The sequence below is a fragment of the Arachis hypogaea genome, chromosome 18 (genome assembly GCF_003086295.3).
Source record: "Arachis hypogaea cultivar Tifrunner chromosome 18, arahy.Tifrunner.gnm2.J5K5, whole genome shotgun sequence".
NCBI lineage: Eukaryota > Viridiplantae > Streptophyta > Magnoliopsida > Fabales > Fabaceae > Arachis > Arachis hypogaea.
This window is the reverse complement of record NC_092053.1, coordinates 44566575-44583970: the sequence shown is the minus strand read 5'-3', so window position 1 is coordinate 44583970 and position 17396 is coordinate 44566575. Positions and strand designations below refer to the sequence as shown.

Below are 17396 nucleotides of genomic sequence, written 5' to 3'. Positions count from 1 at the left end.
GTTACTGCTTCCACTGATTTGATTTCTGAAAACAAAAATATGAATGAACAAATAAAAAATTTGAATGAAGACTTAGCAAAGTTTGTTCAAGGTTCTCAAAATCTGAACAAACTACTTGCTAGTCAAAGGTTTGGATCTGAAAGATCTGGACTTGGATTCATAGAAGAAAACAAGGCTGTTTTCAAACAAAACTTTAAAAAATCTGAAGCCTCGTCTTCCAAGCTTTTCAAACCAAAAGGATTCAGCAAACCTCAAAAATCAGTAAGCAAGAATCATTGCTACAAGTGCAATAGAAATGGTCATGATCCTCTTCAATGTTTCATCTTTCTTAAGTCTTTTGGTAATGATAGTAAATTATATAAAGTTGTTCATGATTATAATGCTCTTGGGCAACCAAGAAGATTTCACATCAAAAGATCCAAATGGATTTGGATACCTAAGGTTAGTTGAAGAACATGCAGGTTTGCCTTGCATCCATGAAGAAAATGGACATGTGGTATCTTGATAGTGGATGTTCAAGGCATATGACCCGAAGGGATACTTTGTTCATTAAACTCAACAAGTATAATGGAGGATTTGTCACTTTTGGAGATAATAGTAAAGGTAAAATAATTGCCATTGGTAAGGTTGGCAAAGATTTTTCAACTTGCATTGATAGTGTCTTTTTAGTTGATGGGTTAAAGCATAATCTATTGAGCATAAGTCAATTGTGTGATCTTGGATATGCTGTAACCTTTAGAAAATCTTATTGTAGAGTCATAAATGAGAAAATAAGGGCTGTTTTATTTATTGCCAAAAGAAGTGACAATGTTTATGGTATCACTCTAGATGATCTAAAGTTCAAAATGTAACTTGTTTCTCTTCAATGGAATCTGAAAAATGAATGTGGCATAAGAGGTTAGGACATGCTAGCATGTTCCAAATCTCTAAGCTTGTAAAGAGAGGCTTAGTTAGAGGTCTTCCTAATATAAAATTTGATAAGGACATCATTTGTGATGCTTGTCAAATGGGTAAATAAATTAAAACCTCTTTCAAACTCAAGGAAGTTGTCTCTATTAAGAAACCATTGGAGTTGTTGCATCTTGATCTGTTTGGACCTACTAGAACTCAAAGTCTTGGAGGAAAGAGTTATGGCATGGTAATTGTGGATGACTATACTAGATTTGGCTGGGTGTTCTTTCTTGCTCATAAACATGAGGCTTTTTCTGTTTTTGAAAAGTTCAGCAAAAAGATTCAAAATGAAAAAGGTTCAAAAATGATTTCAATAAGAAGTGATCATGGTAAAGAATTTGAAAATCAATACTTTGAATCTTTTTGTGATGAACAAGGCATATCACATAACTTCTCTTGTCCAAGAACACCTCAACAAAATGGTGTTGTTGAGAGAAGAAATAGAATTTTACAAGAAATGGCTAGAGCTATGTTATATGAATATGAAATCCCCAAGTTCTTATGGGCTGAAGCTGTGAATACAGCTTGCTATGTTTTAAATAGAACCATCATTAGGAAGTTTTTGAAGAAAATCCCATATGAACTTTGGAAAGGGCATCCTCCTAATCTTAGTTATTTTCATGTGTTTGGCTGCAAGTGTTTCATTCTGAATATGAAAAAAAATTTAGGAAAATTTGATCCTAAAACACATGAAGGGATTTTTCTTGGTTATTTCACTAATAGCAAGGCCTATAGAGTTTATAACAAGAATTCCAAAACTGTTGAGGAAACCATGCATGTCACATTCTGTGAATCTAACAATGTTTCCAGTGTTTGCATTGATGATAGTCCAGGTTTTGAAGATGAATTACCAAAGAACACTGAACCAGTTTCACAAAATCCAAGTTCTCATGAAGTTACACCTGTTAGCTGCGAAAATTCCAATTCTGCAGGAGACAATTTGAAATTATCTCCTGTCACAGCAGAAAACACTGATGCAGAAGCTATTATTGATCAAGAGGAACCTGGATCTTCAACACAAATCAGAAGGCCCAGGGAATGGAAGTTTCTGAAAAATTATCCTGAGAAATTCATAATTGGTGATCCCTCCAAAAGTATTTCAACAAGGTCATCTTTGAAAAGAGTTGAATCCAACAACTTAGCTCTTTTATCAAAGATTGAACCTCAAAACATCCAAGAAGCTCTTGCTGATGCATCTTGGGTGTTAGCTATGAAGGAGGAATTGCAGCAGTTTGAGAAAAATCAGGTCTGGTCATTGGTGCCTTACCCAAATGGAAAGAAAGTTACTGGCACTAAATGGATTTTCAGAAACAAACTGGGTGAAGATGGATCCATAGTTCGAAACAAAGCTAGATTGGTTGCTCAAGGATATGATCAAGAGGAAGGGATCGACTTCGATGAGTCCTTTGCGCCTGTAGCTAGAATGGAAGCCATCAGATTGCTACTTGCTTATGCAGCTCATTGTGGCTTCAAGCTATTCCAAATGGACGTAAAGTGTGCTTTTCTCAATGGCATAATAGATAGAGAGGTTTATGTGGCTCAACCACCTGGGTTTGAAAACAAATCTTTTCCTAACCATGTTTTCAAACTAGCTAAGGCCTTATATGGTTTGAGACAAGCTCCTAGAGTTTGGTATGAGAGGCTTAGCTCATTTTTGTTGAAAAATAATTTTCAAAGAGGAGCCACTGACACCACTTTATTTATTAGGAACTATCATGATCATTTTATTCTTGTGCAAGTTTATGTTGATGATATTATATTTGGTTCGGCTAATGAGGATTTGTGTGCAGATTTTGCTAAGCTTATGACCAATGAATTTGATATGAGCATGATGGGAGAGCTCAACTTCTTTCTAGGCTTGCAAATCAAGCAAACTGCAGAAGGCATATTCATCCATCAAGAAAAATATGCAAAGGAACTTGTCAGGAAGTTTGGGCTGGACTGTGCTAAGCCAATGGGAACCCCATGCATCCCAATATCAAGCTTGACAAGGATGAACATGGTAGAGATATTGATGAGACATGCTATAGAGGGATGATTGGATCTTTGATGTATCTAACCTCCTCAAGGCCTGATATCATGCAAAGTGTTGGAGTTTGCTCAAGGTTTCAATCAAAGCCTAAGAAGTCCCATCTCTCAACTGTCAAGAGGATCATCCGATATGTGCTTGGTACCACTAACTATGATTTATGGTTTCCTATGACTGATTTATTTCAATTAATGGGTTTCTGTGATGCAGATTTTGCTGGGGATAGGATTGATAGAAGAAGCACAAGTGGCATGTGCTGCTTTCTTGGGAAATCTCTCATTGTTTGGTCTAGTAAAAAGCAAGCTACAGTAGCTCTTTCAACAGCCGAAGCTGAGTATATTGCAGCCTCCTCTTGTTGCTCTCAATTATTATGGCTGAAAACTCAACTAGCTGACTATAAACTGAATGTCTCAAATATTCCATTATTTTGTGACAATATGAGTGCTATTAATATTTCCAAAAACCCTGTTTTGCACTCAAGAACAAAGCACATTGAAGTTTGTTTTCATTCTATAAGAGAACATGTGCAAAATGGAAATTTAGATATTCAGTTTGTTAATTCTGAAGGTCAACTAGCTGATATATTCACCAAACCATTGATAGAGGAGAGGTTCTGCAAGTTGAGAACTGAACTGGGCATTCTTACTTCATCTTTGTTTTCTTAATGATTCTGATCATGAGATTTTTTATGTTTTATCTCATAAATCGTGGTGAGATTTTTTGGCAGATGATGAGTAAACTTCATTAAGTTACTATGAAGCTAAGGGATTCAATTCTGATCATAATGAATGATGGGCATCAAGTGCTGAAGTAGTCTCTGAAACTATGGGTTTTTCTTTATTGAAAACTTTGGGGCGTTTTTCAATTTTTTAACTAAGAGTGGGCTTTCAATTTTTGGGCTTAAATTCAATTTCAATTTTTTGAAGAAACTGTACTTACTTCATTTTTTTGGCAAGTCTCAATTTTTTGGCATCTGTGCTTAGTGTTAATTGGGCTTTATTTCAATTTCATCCTTTTATCAAATTTCCATCTTTTGGTTGGTTTTTATCCTTATTTTCAAACATACGAAGATTACAGCTGTAACTTTCAAAATGTTTTCAAAGTTTGGATTTTTATCTTTTCAAGGTGGAACCTTTACATTTCTCTAAAGCTTATAATAACTTCCCACTGCATGCATCCATTCACACCACACTCTCCACTCCTTCATCTTCCTCCCATCAGTGCTCTATAAAATGGCACGAAAGAAAAGAGCAGTTCGCAGAGGTTCACATAGTGGCTACCACCGTTCTAATCATACACATTCTTCTCCCTCTCAATCACCTACTCATTCTTCACCTCTATCACCACCAAACCCTTCTCCTGACATGGCCCGTACTAAGACCACTGCTTGCCGCCCTGGTGTTGCTCCTCGCCCTTCTCCTCCTCCTCCAAACACTTCTCAGCCTAGTTCATCTAAACCCAGTTCCTCCAGAGGAAAGCGTCCTCTTCACGAAGACGAAGAGCATCCCCCCACTCAGACTCGCCATACTCGCGGTACAGTCATTGACCTTCATCTTCGTCCTGTTGCTGAACCTAGACTCTCCGATCCTATTGCTTACAAGTCCTTTTATGCTGATTTTCCTGATGAGTCGTTTGATCGTCGCCGTTTTTAATCTCTCATGAACTACCTGTTTTTCTGCAAAGATGTTTACAAGCGTACTCTCTGTCCCTCTAAGCTTGTCAATCTAGACAAACTCTGTAGGAAAGGTCTGAACTTTACCCCATTGTTTGCATATCAAGGTTGGACATCCATACTGTCCATCAAAGAGAAAATTTATCCTGATTTGGTAAAACAGTTCTATAGCAACATGTCCTACAAAAAAGGGAGAATCGCTTCTTTTGTTAAAGGCAAAGTAATTATTCTTGACAAATATCACCTAGGCAAAGCCCTTGATTACCAGGACCGAGGCCCTGATGTCTACACCTCTGGTAAGTGGGACGAAATGCTCAATATTTCATACTTTGATGCCCTAAGCACTGTCTGCATCAATATCCCTCTCTTAGAAGGTAACACTCCTACTCATAATTCTCTTGGTCCAGTCCGTGCCCAGCTGCACAGGATTGTAAACCATGTCATCTTGCCTCAGAGCGGCTCTTTTCAACGTGTATCATTCTGTGACACTCTGGTTTTGTATGCACTGCTTTCAAAAATTCCCATCTCTTTTGCTTATTTACTTGTAAGGCATATGTATGCTTGTGTCAGTACCAAAAATGCATTACCATATGGCATGCTTCTTACAAAAATTTTTCAATATTACAATGTTAATTTTGGGGCTGAAATTGAAAAAGATTGTAACTCATATATCAAAGGGGGTGGTGCAGTAAAGAAAACAGCTCCTAGGCATCGCCGAACTGATGACAGCACTGATGTTCCCTCTGTTGATGAGGATCCTCTGATTCTCCCTTCCACCTCCACTACGATCAAGGTCATGACACGCATTCTGAAGAATGTGCTTGAAGAATTCATAAATCTGACTGACCTTCTTCTCCATCATGGTGCTGAGCGCAAAAGGAACCAAATTTTGGAGGAAAATGCTCTCAAGAAGACCAAAGGAAGGATTCGCATTCTGAGGGACTTTGTGGAGGATGTTGAGGTTGGCCTCACCACATCTGACAATGAGGGGGAGGACGATGGAACCTCTGATGAATCCAACTCTGATGCCTAGCTCATTTTATCTCATCTGTGATTATGACTTAGTTTCCTTTTGAACTTGTTAAATATTTTAGATGACTGTAAAGACCTTAACTACTCTGCTACTTAAACTATATGCCTCAGCCGCTAACAAATTTTGTGCAGGTTTCTCATTTCCTCCCTTGATGACAAAAGGGGGAGAAAAGAAAGGGAATGTTAAATTTGGCTTAGGGGATATTAATGATAATTAAGAACTATGATGCTTTGTGGTGCTATAATTTGCCCTGTGTTGTGATTAGTGTTATTTGCTCTGTGCTTTCATTACTGTGATATACTGCTTGGAAATATTGGTCTTGGCTGTTTTTAAGTTTTGCCCAGGTTAAGATGTGAGCCATGATCAAGGGGGAGTAATGCTAGCATTGAGGGGGAGCAGCTCACAATTCAAAAGTCATCAAAGGGAAGTGTTCTTAACTCTTTCAAATTAGTCTTTAATTTCCCTATTTTATCATGTTTGTCATCAAGGGGGAGATTGTTGAGCATAGTTTGATTTTGGGTTATGTTATGATGACAAATATTGTTTTGGGTGAAAAGCCCAATATTGTTTAATGTGTGTGCTAGTGATGCAAGCCCAAATGTCCAAGTCCACATTGCTTCATTCAAAGTCCAGCAAGTGCTTCAGCAATGTAAAAGAGCCAAAGCTCTTCCTTATAGCAACGTTCAACAAATTAAATGATTATGTATATATTTGCTAAAAGCAATATGAGGACAGCTGTATCATGCAAGGACATGTGTAGCTCTGTAAAAGCAAGCAAGGACACAAAGGGCACACCCATTAACCCAAGGACATTAGCAAAGCACTGCTGTGGATCATGGTTGAGCAAAAGCAAACTCGCACATAGCAGCAGCGGCAGGAAAATGGAGCAAAATGAAAAAGAAGAGCATGCCTTGGAAGAAGGCCAAGCAAAGGACAGTAGGAGTAGTGGTCGAGCTCCTCGGACAGCAGAGATGGTGGAGCAAGATGAAGAAAGGACTGCATGCTAGCAAGGACAGCTCCAACGAGCAGCTGGCACAAGGAAATGGAAGAGGCAGAAAATCAAGGCAAGCTAAAGATATATATAAGAAATCTCATTCCATCATTTCAAGAGAAGGAAGAGAGCACACACATTCAGAGCACCATCTCTAACACAGAGCTGGAATCTCTTTCTTCTACTCAAGCTTAATTCTGATTTTTTTGTTATGGCTGTCTTGCGTTATTTTCTGTTTTGAAAAAGGCACTTATGTGAGGATCAAAAGCCAAGAGAGAAAAGGCAAGAGTGATGCAAAATAGCCACTGTTTTTCTGATGTAATTTGGGTTTATGAACTAGGATTAGTTTCCCTTGCCAAGTTGGTTAGCACTTGGTGAGAATTGAATCTGTGTAGATTTCCCTTCCAAGTTGGGATAGCACTTTGGGGTTGCTAAGCTTTGGTGAAGAAAGTTTAGAGGTAGATACTAGTTGAATTAGGGAGTAATTCAATAGTATTGGTGAATGTAACCTGAGAATTATAGTGAAAATTCTACCATGGTTTGTGGTGAAGACTGGACATAAGATTCATGGCACTAAGAATCCGAACTAGGATACATGCTGGCCTATTTCTCCTCTTCTCTACACTTTTAATGTTCTGCGTATGAGATAATTTCAAATAATCTCCTGCAACTCGAGCAACAGCAAAAACAGAGTTTGAAACTTTAAGTTTTAAACTAACTTGATTCAACCCCTTTCTCAAGTTCAACTAGAACCATCAAAAATGTATTAGAAATATAATAATTTATATGATTTTTTTTGTTAATTTAAATTTTTAGAAGGAATGATTTCATAAAAATATAGATATTTTGGGAGACTTTGTATTTGTGAGGTACAAGATGGAGAACAGGTTGGAGGCCCAGGTTTTGTGGTGCAAGAGTTTCGGTGCCTCTGTTTTTGAGAAGCAATCTCTGGAAGGACCAATTGCATTGCTTGATGTGATTGTGAAGAAGAATGAAAACTGTGTGGGGGGCAATATGTAAATGAAGAGAATGGAGGTTTAGAGAGAGTGTTGTGCTGAAGCAAACAAGGGAGTTATGGTGGTTACAAAGTAAGGGAGGCCAAGGTAAGGGTGGTAAATTGGTAATTGTGATGAACATGAGATGAAGGTGGGGTTAAATTTTGTTAATATTGGTCAAAGAGATGTGTTACACTAATTTATTTAACTTCACTTGAGTCTTATTCTGTTATAAAAAAAATTTTCTTTCTTTTCAAAATACATAAAACGACACCAATATTTTGTCTAAAGAAAAATTTTTTAATTTAATGTTTTCATTAGAAAATATTTTTAAAATTTTTGATAATACTAAATTGCATTTTCATTTTGTTTTTAATTTTTTAAAATTATAAAAATAAAAAATGGCATCACTATTTTGTTTTCTTAACGAATTTAAAAAATTAAGGTTGCCGCACCTCAACACAACACACATAATAAGACATTTATTGTGATAACACTCCTATGAATCAAATATTAAAAAAAAGTTCCATAAAGGTGAATGATTATAATAATCGAAGTAAAAATAAAAAAGTTTAATTATTCTGTTAGTTGTGGTAATTTTTTTAAATTTATAATTAAATTTTTATATTTTTTTAAAATTAATTTTTATATTATTTTTAATTTTATAATTAAGTTATTTTTAGTATAAAAAATATTAGAATTAACTGAAGATTTCTCTACAAATTAAGGATATTTATAATTAAGAACCTAATTAGATTTTTGACTACATAGTTTTTGAAAAAAATATTATGTTAATTTTAATATTTTTAACATAAAAAAATTTAATTACAAAATTAAAAATAATATTAAAACTTAATTAAAAAAATAAATTATAAAAATTTAATTACAAATTTAATAAAATTATAAAAATAAATAAAATAATTAAACTTAAAAAGAAAGCGAGAGAGGTCACATGGGGGAGAGATATGCCTCTATTTTAGAGGTGGCAAAACTCCTCAAGACGTAAGGATCTTTGCGAATATTACTCCAAATAAGAATTTAAAGATAGAAATTTTTTTCCAAACAACTGCAGAGATTTTCGCCCCATCTCCCATTATCCTCGAATAATACAAATTTATTTAATTATCTTTAATATTTTAAGTATTACTATAAGTATATTAGTAATCTCATCCATTATATATATTTTTTGTTAAGACTCATATTATTTTTGTACATTATGTTGTGTTGTTTTATTTTTTGAAGTTGGATATTGAACTTTAATTAATTTATTATTTTAGAATTTAAACAAGATATATTTATATGTTGTTTTTACGTATTATATTTTTTATTTTTTTAAATTTTCAAAAAAAAAATTTGTTAAAAAATTTTATAAGAATATGTGGAGATGAAAATGAAGATCCCACGAAAATTAAAATGATGTTTGTTTTAAGAAAAAATGAAAGAAAAAAAAAAAGGAAAAAAAATAAAAAAAAATAATTATTTTTCATTGTTTGGTTTAGGAGGAAAATTAAAGAAAAAAAAAAGAAAAAGAATTGGTAAAACTCACCATTTTTTTTCTCTCTAATATTAAAAAGAAAAAGAAGAGAAAACTTATTTTTTCTTTATACTTCTAATATTATCTCTTTACTTTTTTAATATATTTTATAATATAAGAATAAAATTATCTTTTTATAATATTTTTTTTTTCTAATTTTCCTTCCATCTAAGCACATCTAAAAAAAATAAAAATTCACCCAATATCTTTCTTCTCTTTTCTTTCGTTTTTATTTTCTTTCTCTCTATTTTTTTCGTTTGAATCAAATATAGTGTGAAAGAAAACGAGAAATGGGGCTACTTAATTATTTCCCATGGCGGAAATTGGGATCCAAGCGGGAGAATTTTGGAATTCCAGGACAGGGAGTGAGGAGGCCTCCCCGTTCTGACCTTTTTCTGTTGACGTCCCTATTCCATTTAACTATTTTTCAATATATTTTCGATATTTTTTTTTACCCATCACCTTTTTCTTCGTTTTTTTTTTCACATACAAAGTTCATCTCCTCTATTTCCTTTGCTTTGTTTTTTATTTTTTATTGCTCTTCAATATAAACCCATACAACAAACTATATTCATTATCATCGTTTTATTTTATCTTAATCTGATATATCAATTACGCTAAAACGAAAACTGTATTTTTTCACAACTTCGTTAATAGAACTCAAGCTTAGTGATAATTTATCATAATTTGATATATCAAAATTCGATATATGTATATTTTATAAATCATACATGCCTTAAACTAATTTTATTATATTTTATTTCGATTTTCAATATGCGTACGTACATATATTAAATTTATTTTAAAATTTATTAATAGATTACAGTATTAAAGATTTGCTATACATGATGTATTTTGAATTGACTTGGGAGATTTTGATTAAAAAACTATAATTTACAGTGGTGATAATGTTAATTTAGATGCACTTGATTCAAGCCTCATTTAGCAGGGATGTTATTAATCTAATATGTAGGCTACACATTAAATTTATTATATGGTGATTTCTTCGATATTCAACTAATTTAAAAGTATTACATATCCTTTTTACATGTTCTAATTAATTGGTGACAAGTTTATTTATTAATTCCAATCAACAAATAAATTTTTAATTTTTAAAAATAAAAAATAATGAATTTAATACATGTATTAAATATTTTATATATACATATCTTAATACATTATACATACATTTAATTCTGGTTAAATCAAACCACCATATGTGGTAAATTTTAAATAAATTATTTTAAAAGAAAAAAAAAGAAAAAGAATTAGAATTGGACTATTGTATATGCTGCTGAAGAAAGAGGGAAGAATATAGAACTCTAATCCTTTTCATCTAATTTCGTCTTCTTCTCTTTTCTATATTCACAGAAAAAATTCGTTTTCGTCTTCTTCCCTCTCCTTCACTCTCAGGATATACCTTCTTTTTTCTCCTTCTAATCTTCGAAAGTCGTCGATCTTGTTGCTGTAACCCAGAACAATCCATCATTCTTTTTACTGTTCTTCGATCGACGACTTTCGAAAATTAGAAGAAGAAAAAAGAAGGTATATCTTGAGAGTGAATGAGAGAAAAGAAGACGAAAACGATTTTTTTTCTGTGAATATAGAAAAGAGAAGAAGGCAAAATTAGATGAAAATGATTAGGGTTCTATGTTCTTCCCTCTTTCTCCACCAACATATACAACGGTCCAATTCTAATTTTTTTTTTTAAATAATTTATTTAAAATTTACTACATATAGTGATTTGATTTAACCAGAGTTAAATGTTTGTACAATATATTAAGATATGTATATATAAAGTATTTAATACATATATTAAATTCACTATTTTTTATTTTTAAAATTAAGAATTCATTCGTTTATTAGAATTAATAAATACTATTATCACCAATTAATTGGAACATGTAAGAAGGGTATATAATACCCTTAAATTAGTTGGATATGAAAGAAATTACTTTATTATATCTGTAGATATATAAAAAGAAAAGACTACCATCAGAAATAAAATTGTCCAAATATATAATATTTAATTTGATTTAACTTTTACAATGAAAACTCACATTTCAATTTATTTATTTAATTATTTATCTATTTATTTGCATATTTATTTGATATGAATTTTTTATTTTTGAAAAAAATTATAATTTTTAAAGTAAGATTTGTATTATCTCATATGAGTTATAAATATAATGTTTATTCATATTCTCATGTTTTCAAATACAAGTATCAATCTAAGTTTTATTTCACCTGTCCTACATTAGATCTTCATTTTTTAGTGAGCTTTTCTTTTATTCAAGGATTATATTTATATGTAATAAAATTTTTGTGCAAAAATCTAGATGATGTCAAATGCTTTATATGTCACATGAACAATACATCCACGTTGATCTATTTTTTGTCTTTAGTAAAAATAATGTGTAATTTACTCATTTTAATATTTATATATTTTTTATTTAATTTGAATTCAAATTTATTAGGTTTGTTAGGAGATATTTTTTTAAGTACAATCATGACTTATTTTAAATCTATTAAAACTAGGAATGGAAAAAAAAAACGACACTCATAAATTTTCGCGGAAATTATCCGTGACGGCAAAAAGTTAACGGGCACTCTGTCTAAAATCAGCTCATGTCTTTTGAGCTTATCTGATGCACCATTCAATTTAAAGCATTAGATTAGATTGATAACAGATCTAATGGTTTATATTTAATCTATAAATAATTTATTAAAATTTATACTAAAAGGTAACAAATCTTTTAATATTTTAAATTTGCCCCAATAATAAAACCCTCGTATCAGCTCATATTGTTCCTAACTTCCTATCTCTATTCAATTTCGGCTCAGCTCCAGAAGAACTTCCCAAAAAGAAATTCTATCAACACCTTTATCGAAGACCACCAATCACCCTGCGGCTTCTTCCTCTCCCATCTTCCACACCAGGTACCCTCCATGTCTCTATTCAATTTCGCGATTTCATCGAAATTCTTGCGATTCTCGTCGTTTTTTTCTCATTCCACCGAAATCTCGTGAATTCGTTTCATCCGCACCAGGTTCAACTCGTTGAGGTCGACACCGCAGTAGTCGTTGAACTCGAGTATCTCAATGTATGCATAAGGAGATAGCAGATCTTGCGCTGATTCATATAGAAAGTGAAGCAGAGAGAGAATCCGAGATAGAAGCACATTTTGCAGAACGGTGAGTAACCCTAACAGTGTCCACAATTGTGATAATATCTCCATTTTTGCAATGCTGATAAGCTGATATTTGTGTTTGCTGGTTTGAGATTTGTTGTTCTTGAGGAATGGTGGAGTGGAAAATGGAGTGAGAATTTGTTTGTTTCTTTTCACATTTTTTTTCTTTTTTTTCCCCTTTGGATTGTAACTTTGGGGGTTCTTATACATTGCATAAAGTGCGAACAGGGTCTACTAAAGGTTGGTGTTTTGGGTTTGGGATGAAAATAAAAGCAGCATTGAGCATATTGCAGAGAGTCAGAGATAGAGTAGGGTAAAAATTAAAAGCCAACAATAGAATGGCCAATTTTGCATAAAGATATTGTGAGATGAGTGAGGATACATTAGATATGATATTTTTAGTCATGAATAAATTAGAAAGATAATTGGGGTAGCATTTGTTTTAAAAAATACTATAGAATCTCTTTTTAGGTGGTTTGATCATGGATGAAGATTGTTATAAACTCTAATGAAAAAAGAGTAAATTAGATGTAGAACACCCTAATTGGCAGTGGTGGAAGCAAATTGCAAAAACTATAAACAAAACTATTAAGGAAGACTTAAATTTAGTCACTTCTCTGTACTTTATGCACAGTTTATGATAGATTGATAGTCCTTGATTACATCTTTTGATCCATATAGTTGAAAAAGACTTGATCGTTGTTATTCTATTTTATAATTTAGCAGGTCATATGTATAATTCATTTTTTCGAGTTAACACTGTACTGATATACAGGTATGGCTTGGGATGGCGAGGTGGGAGCTGGTTTGCAACAAAGAAGTTTAAAAAAGAGTAGATGAAACTGCCAGGACAGATTAAACCTAGAAGATGGGAATTGCTTGGGAAGATAAAACCAAGAGAATTGAAATTTCAATTCCTCAAAAGTCCCTTAATAAGATCAATGTGTAATTTTACAGAAAAGTAATTATCAAAGAAAGTTAACTTATATTTTCTGGATTTACCACCCAAATTGCATGTGAATTATTAGTACCCTTTCCATTAGATCTAAAATTTGTAACTTCTATTGGCTTTATGCGTGAATGATGAAAGTAACAGATGGAAATAATTGATCACCTACCTAACTAAAAATGCAGAAAGAAGAGGATTAAAATTATAAGAAACAAGACTAAAATTAAAATAACTATAAGATGAGGATTAAAACTATAATTGATCACCAATGATAATGTTGCATAGTTTAATTATCAAATTGATTTCCAATTTTTGGTTTTCTGTATTAAATTAGAAGGATTAATATAAGAACTTCAAAAAATTTAGAGACTTTCATGCATAGTTATAAAAGATTAATGAACATATGGTGGTTCACAAGAAACTCCAAAAAATACTTAGTAACTGTGATTCAGAATATACAAATCATTCAAAGTCCTGATAATTGACTCCTAATTCTACTCAACTTGCATAGTAGAATTTGCTTCCTCTAAGATGCCCTATAGTTTGAGCAAGTTCATTATGTTAGTGCTGTCACAACTTGCATGAAAAAAATTTTCGGTTTCGTTCCTTGATGGTGAACGAATTTTCATTTATTCTTTTATTCTTCTCTTCTTTCCGATTGGCCGAAATATCGATCAGTGTTTAGTGGTTGGTTCCAGGAGTCTGAATCGTGTTTGTTCCAGGAATGTGAATCGCGGAAGTCAGACGTTCTCAACTAATAAAGCTATTTCTGCAAGACTTCTCTCATTCTTCTTCTTTTTCTTACCTATCTTGAAAAGATCCTTAATTTCATCATCCTCTTCACCTTCCTCTGCTTAGAAAATCAACATATTTTGGAATAGATCATATTTTGGTTATAAAAGAGACCAAATAGCTTGAAATGAAAAGAAAGCTTAAGTTACATCCATCACATATTTTGGTTTACAACATGCTACTGGTACCAAAACATTATCCTAATCATAAGGATATCAAACACAGTGGATCTGCTATTCTGCTTACAGGAGAATCTAGCAGTAAAAAGAAAAAATTCAGGAGAATTAATCATCAACTTGGGGAGCATCACCAAGAGAACGAGGTTCATCACTGCTAATAGTAACCACCAGCTTCCACCCCAGTGTCGTCTATAAAGTTGTCATCATCCACGTTCCTAACACCTTCATGATCATCCTATATAATGGAAACAGAATTTTTAAACAAAATCACAATACTAATTTCTGAATTTGCAAACAGACTAAAACAAATCAAATAGCAGTAACAAATAAAAAATAGAACAAAAAATAAAACTAGAGCATCATGAACATAATCATAAACACAAAAATTGAAATCAGAATCATAAGAACAAATTCCAAAATTTTTTAACTCTCATAAACAGAACCCAAAAAAATTCAAACAACCAAATAAACAGAACAAAAAAATAACTTAATGAAATCAATGAAACAAATTCGTATAGAAAATCTAAACAAAAAATAAGTAAAACAAAAAAAATAATTGAATGAGTTCAATGAAGCAGATTTATACAACAAGAACATAAAAAGAACGAAAAAAGTGAAATCAATGAAGCAAATTCATACCTGAGGTTGAGGCTCCATTGGAACTCTGGAAGTGGAGGATGAAGGAGGAGACGGAGCACCACGGTGCTGACGACGACTCGAAGAGAGAAGATAGAACAGAGATACTGAGAATGAACGACGGGGAGAAAGAGCCTAATAGCGACGCCGGGAGATGGGCTGAGACTGGCAGCGAGTGCCGGATTGGACCGCGACGGTGCTGGCAGAGACCAGAGAAGAGTGGAGCAGGTGGCAGTGACTTTGTGGATAGATTGAAAAGTGTGATGAGAAATTACGGTTTTATTAGATGAATTTTAAAAATATTTGTGGTAGAAGTAAGAAAATAATAATTATTATTAAACCGCAATATGAGGTACATTTGCAAATTATATTTTGTGCATATTAGAAAAGCTCAAAAGACTTGAGCTTATTAAAGACAGACCCCGCAAAATCTCTAGTTAGAACTAAAACACCACAAATTGAAATAATTTGAGTGTTAAAAAGAAGAGTTAGTGTTAATGATTTTAACTGTAAAATAATTATATCAGGCATATTCTAAATCTTCAATTTCAATTCAATTCTTTTTGTTCTACACCTAAAAATTGCTATAAAATTGAAATGGAAATAATTTTTTGAAAAATTTAATTCAGTTCTTCCTCGATAAAGTCTCGAAACACACTCCAAGAATGGGATGAAGGAGAGAATGATAATTTTAAAAGAAGAGAAAAAAAAATTGACCGAAATTAACTATAAAAAAAAAATTAACACCATATTTTCGATACCTGATATCGCCTTGTATCACATGATGACATTAATTCGATACCTTTTCAGGAGCAGATATCCCATTTTACATTACTAGAAACTAGAATAAATCCAAATTAATAATGAGATTCTTGTTCAAATATAGTTTACCAGATATGACTTTTTTGTCCAAAGAATATGTAAAACGCTAATTTACATATTTACATTAATCAGATGGACTCTTTTTTTTCTAAAGTTAGATATATTTTACGAATAGATCTGTATAAAGATATAAAAATATTTTTTACATTTTCAACTAATTAAAATTTATATTTTTATCACATTAATTAACGGATAATCAATATACATTCGTATTTACTAATGGAATAATCGTATTGGTGTATTTTTTTGGGGAATAAAGTAAAAAAATTATTATTTTTAAAAAAAATAACTTTAATTATTAGTATCTTTTTTTTTTTTTTTTGTAATTTGTCTAATGTCTAGACGAACTGAGTAACATGTAGTACAATTTACTTAGACATTAAACAAATTGTATGTTCCATCCTTCAGTTCATCTAGACTAAAGACAAACTACTACAAGAAATTATCGGAATAGCAACCGATTTAGTGATTGATTTGTTAACAAGGCCACTAAACCCTCACCAAAGTGTATCGGTCACTAATAAAATTGGTCGCTAAATTGTGACCAAATTTTCCGTCGCTAAATTGGTCTCTGAGTAAATCAGTCGCTAAATAGCGACCAACTTTTCAATCGCTAATTTGCGACCAGTGTTTCGGTCTCCAATTCGCGACCGTTATTTCGGTCGTTAAATTGGTCTCTAATTTGTGACTAACATTTTAGTCTCTAATTTGGTCGCTAAGTGTGAACATGTATTTTAGCAACCAACATTTTAGCCGCTAAATCGGTCGCTAATTAGCGACCAAACATTTTAGTAATCAAATTTTTATGGTTGATCCTAATTTTTTAATTATCATTTTTATTAAATTTTTACATTTAGGCCATCAAATATTGAAAAACCATCAACACAAAACCTACACCTTAACATGTAAAGTAAACAACACTTAAAAATTAACCAAAATAACAACACACTTAAAAATAACCAAAATAACTCTGATGGTTATTGATAAACCACTATTTTATGGTTTATCTTGTGCTCATTTGAGTGGTTTTTATCAAGCCCTTACCCACTTATTCATATGATTTGCATGATTTTACAATCCCTTCCTAGTTTTGTTCTATGGTTGAAAACTTGCTTCCTAGAGATCTTTAATTTGTATATTTTAATTCTCCTTTATACCATTCGATGCCGTGATCCGTGTGTTAAGTGTTTCAGGCTTTATAGGGTAGGAATGGCTTAGAGAATGGAGAGGAAGCTTGCAAAAATGGAAGGAACACAAAAAACTAAGGAGATGACCAGCAAGCATCGACGCGCACGCATGGCTCACGCGAGCGCGCGATATGGAGAAATTTGTAGCGACGCGTGCGCGTGCCTGACGCGCACGCGTGGATTGGAGTTTGCACAAAGACGCGTGCGCGTGACTGACGCGTACGCGTGACACGCCAAAACGACCAGCGACGCGCACGCGTGGCTGACGCGTACGCGTGACATGCGCGATCTGCAGAAATAACAGAAAACGCTAGGGGCGATTTCGGGCCAAGTTTTGACCCAGTTTTCGGCCCAGAAACACAGACTAGAGCCAGG

At 32.9% G+C, this 17396-nt stretch overlaps 1 protein-coding gene across 1 annotated transcript; it reads left to right on the top strand.

Annotated features, from left to right (window-relative positions):
• Nucleotides 1–2985: 2985 nt before the first annotated feature.
• On the top strand, nucleotides 2986–3645 carry LOC140181367 (secreted RxLR effector protein 161-like). The gene is made up of 3 exons (XM_072224912.1): nucleotides 2986–3121; nucleotides 3191–3421; nucleotides 3524–3645. The coding sequence occupies exons 1-3, from the start codon at nucleotides 2986–2988 to the stop codon at nucleotides 3643–3645; spliced, it is 489 nt and encodes a 162-aa protein (XP_072081013.1).
• The last annotated feature ends 13751 nt before the right edge of the window (nucleotides 3646–17396 follow it).

What these genes read in the sequence shown, in the direction of transcription:
- LOC140181367 (XM_072224912.1), top strand. Translation starts at nt 2,986, where the DNA reads ATGATTGGATCTTTGATGTATCTAACCTCCTCAAGGCCTGATATCATG. An exon ending in GATCATCCGATATGTGCTTG is followed by an intron (nt 3,122 to 3,190) that starts GTACCACTAACT and finishes TCTGTGATGCAG; the next exon opens with ATTTTGCTGGGGATAGGATT. An exon ending in ATTATTTTGTGACAATATGA is followed by an intron (nt 3,422 to 3,523) that starts GTGCTATTAATA and finishes ATGGAAATTTAG; the next exon opens with ATATTCAGTTTGTTAATTCT.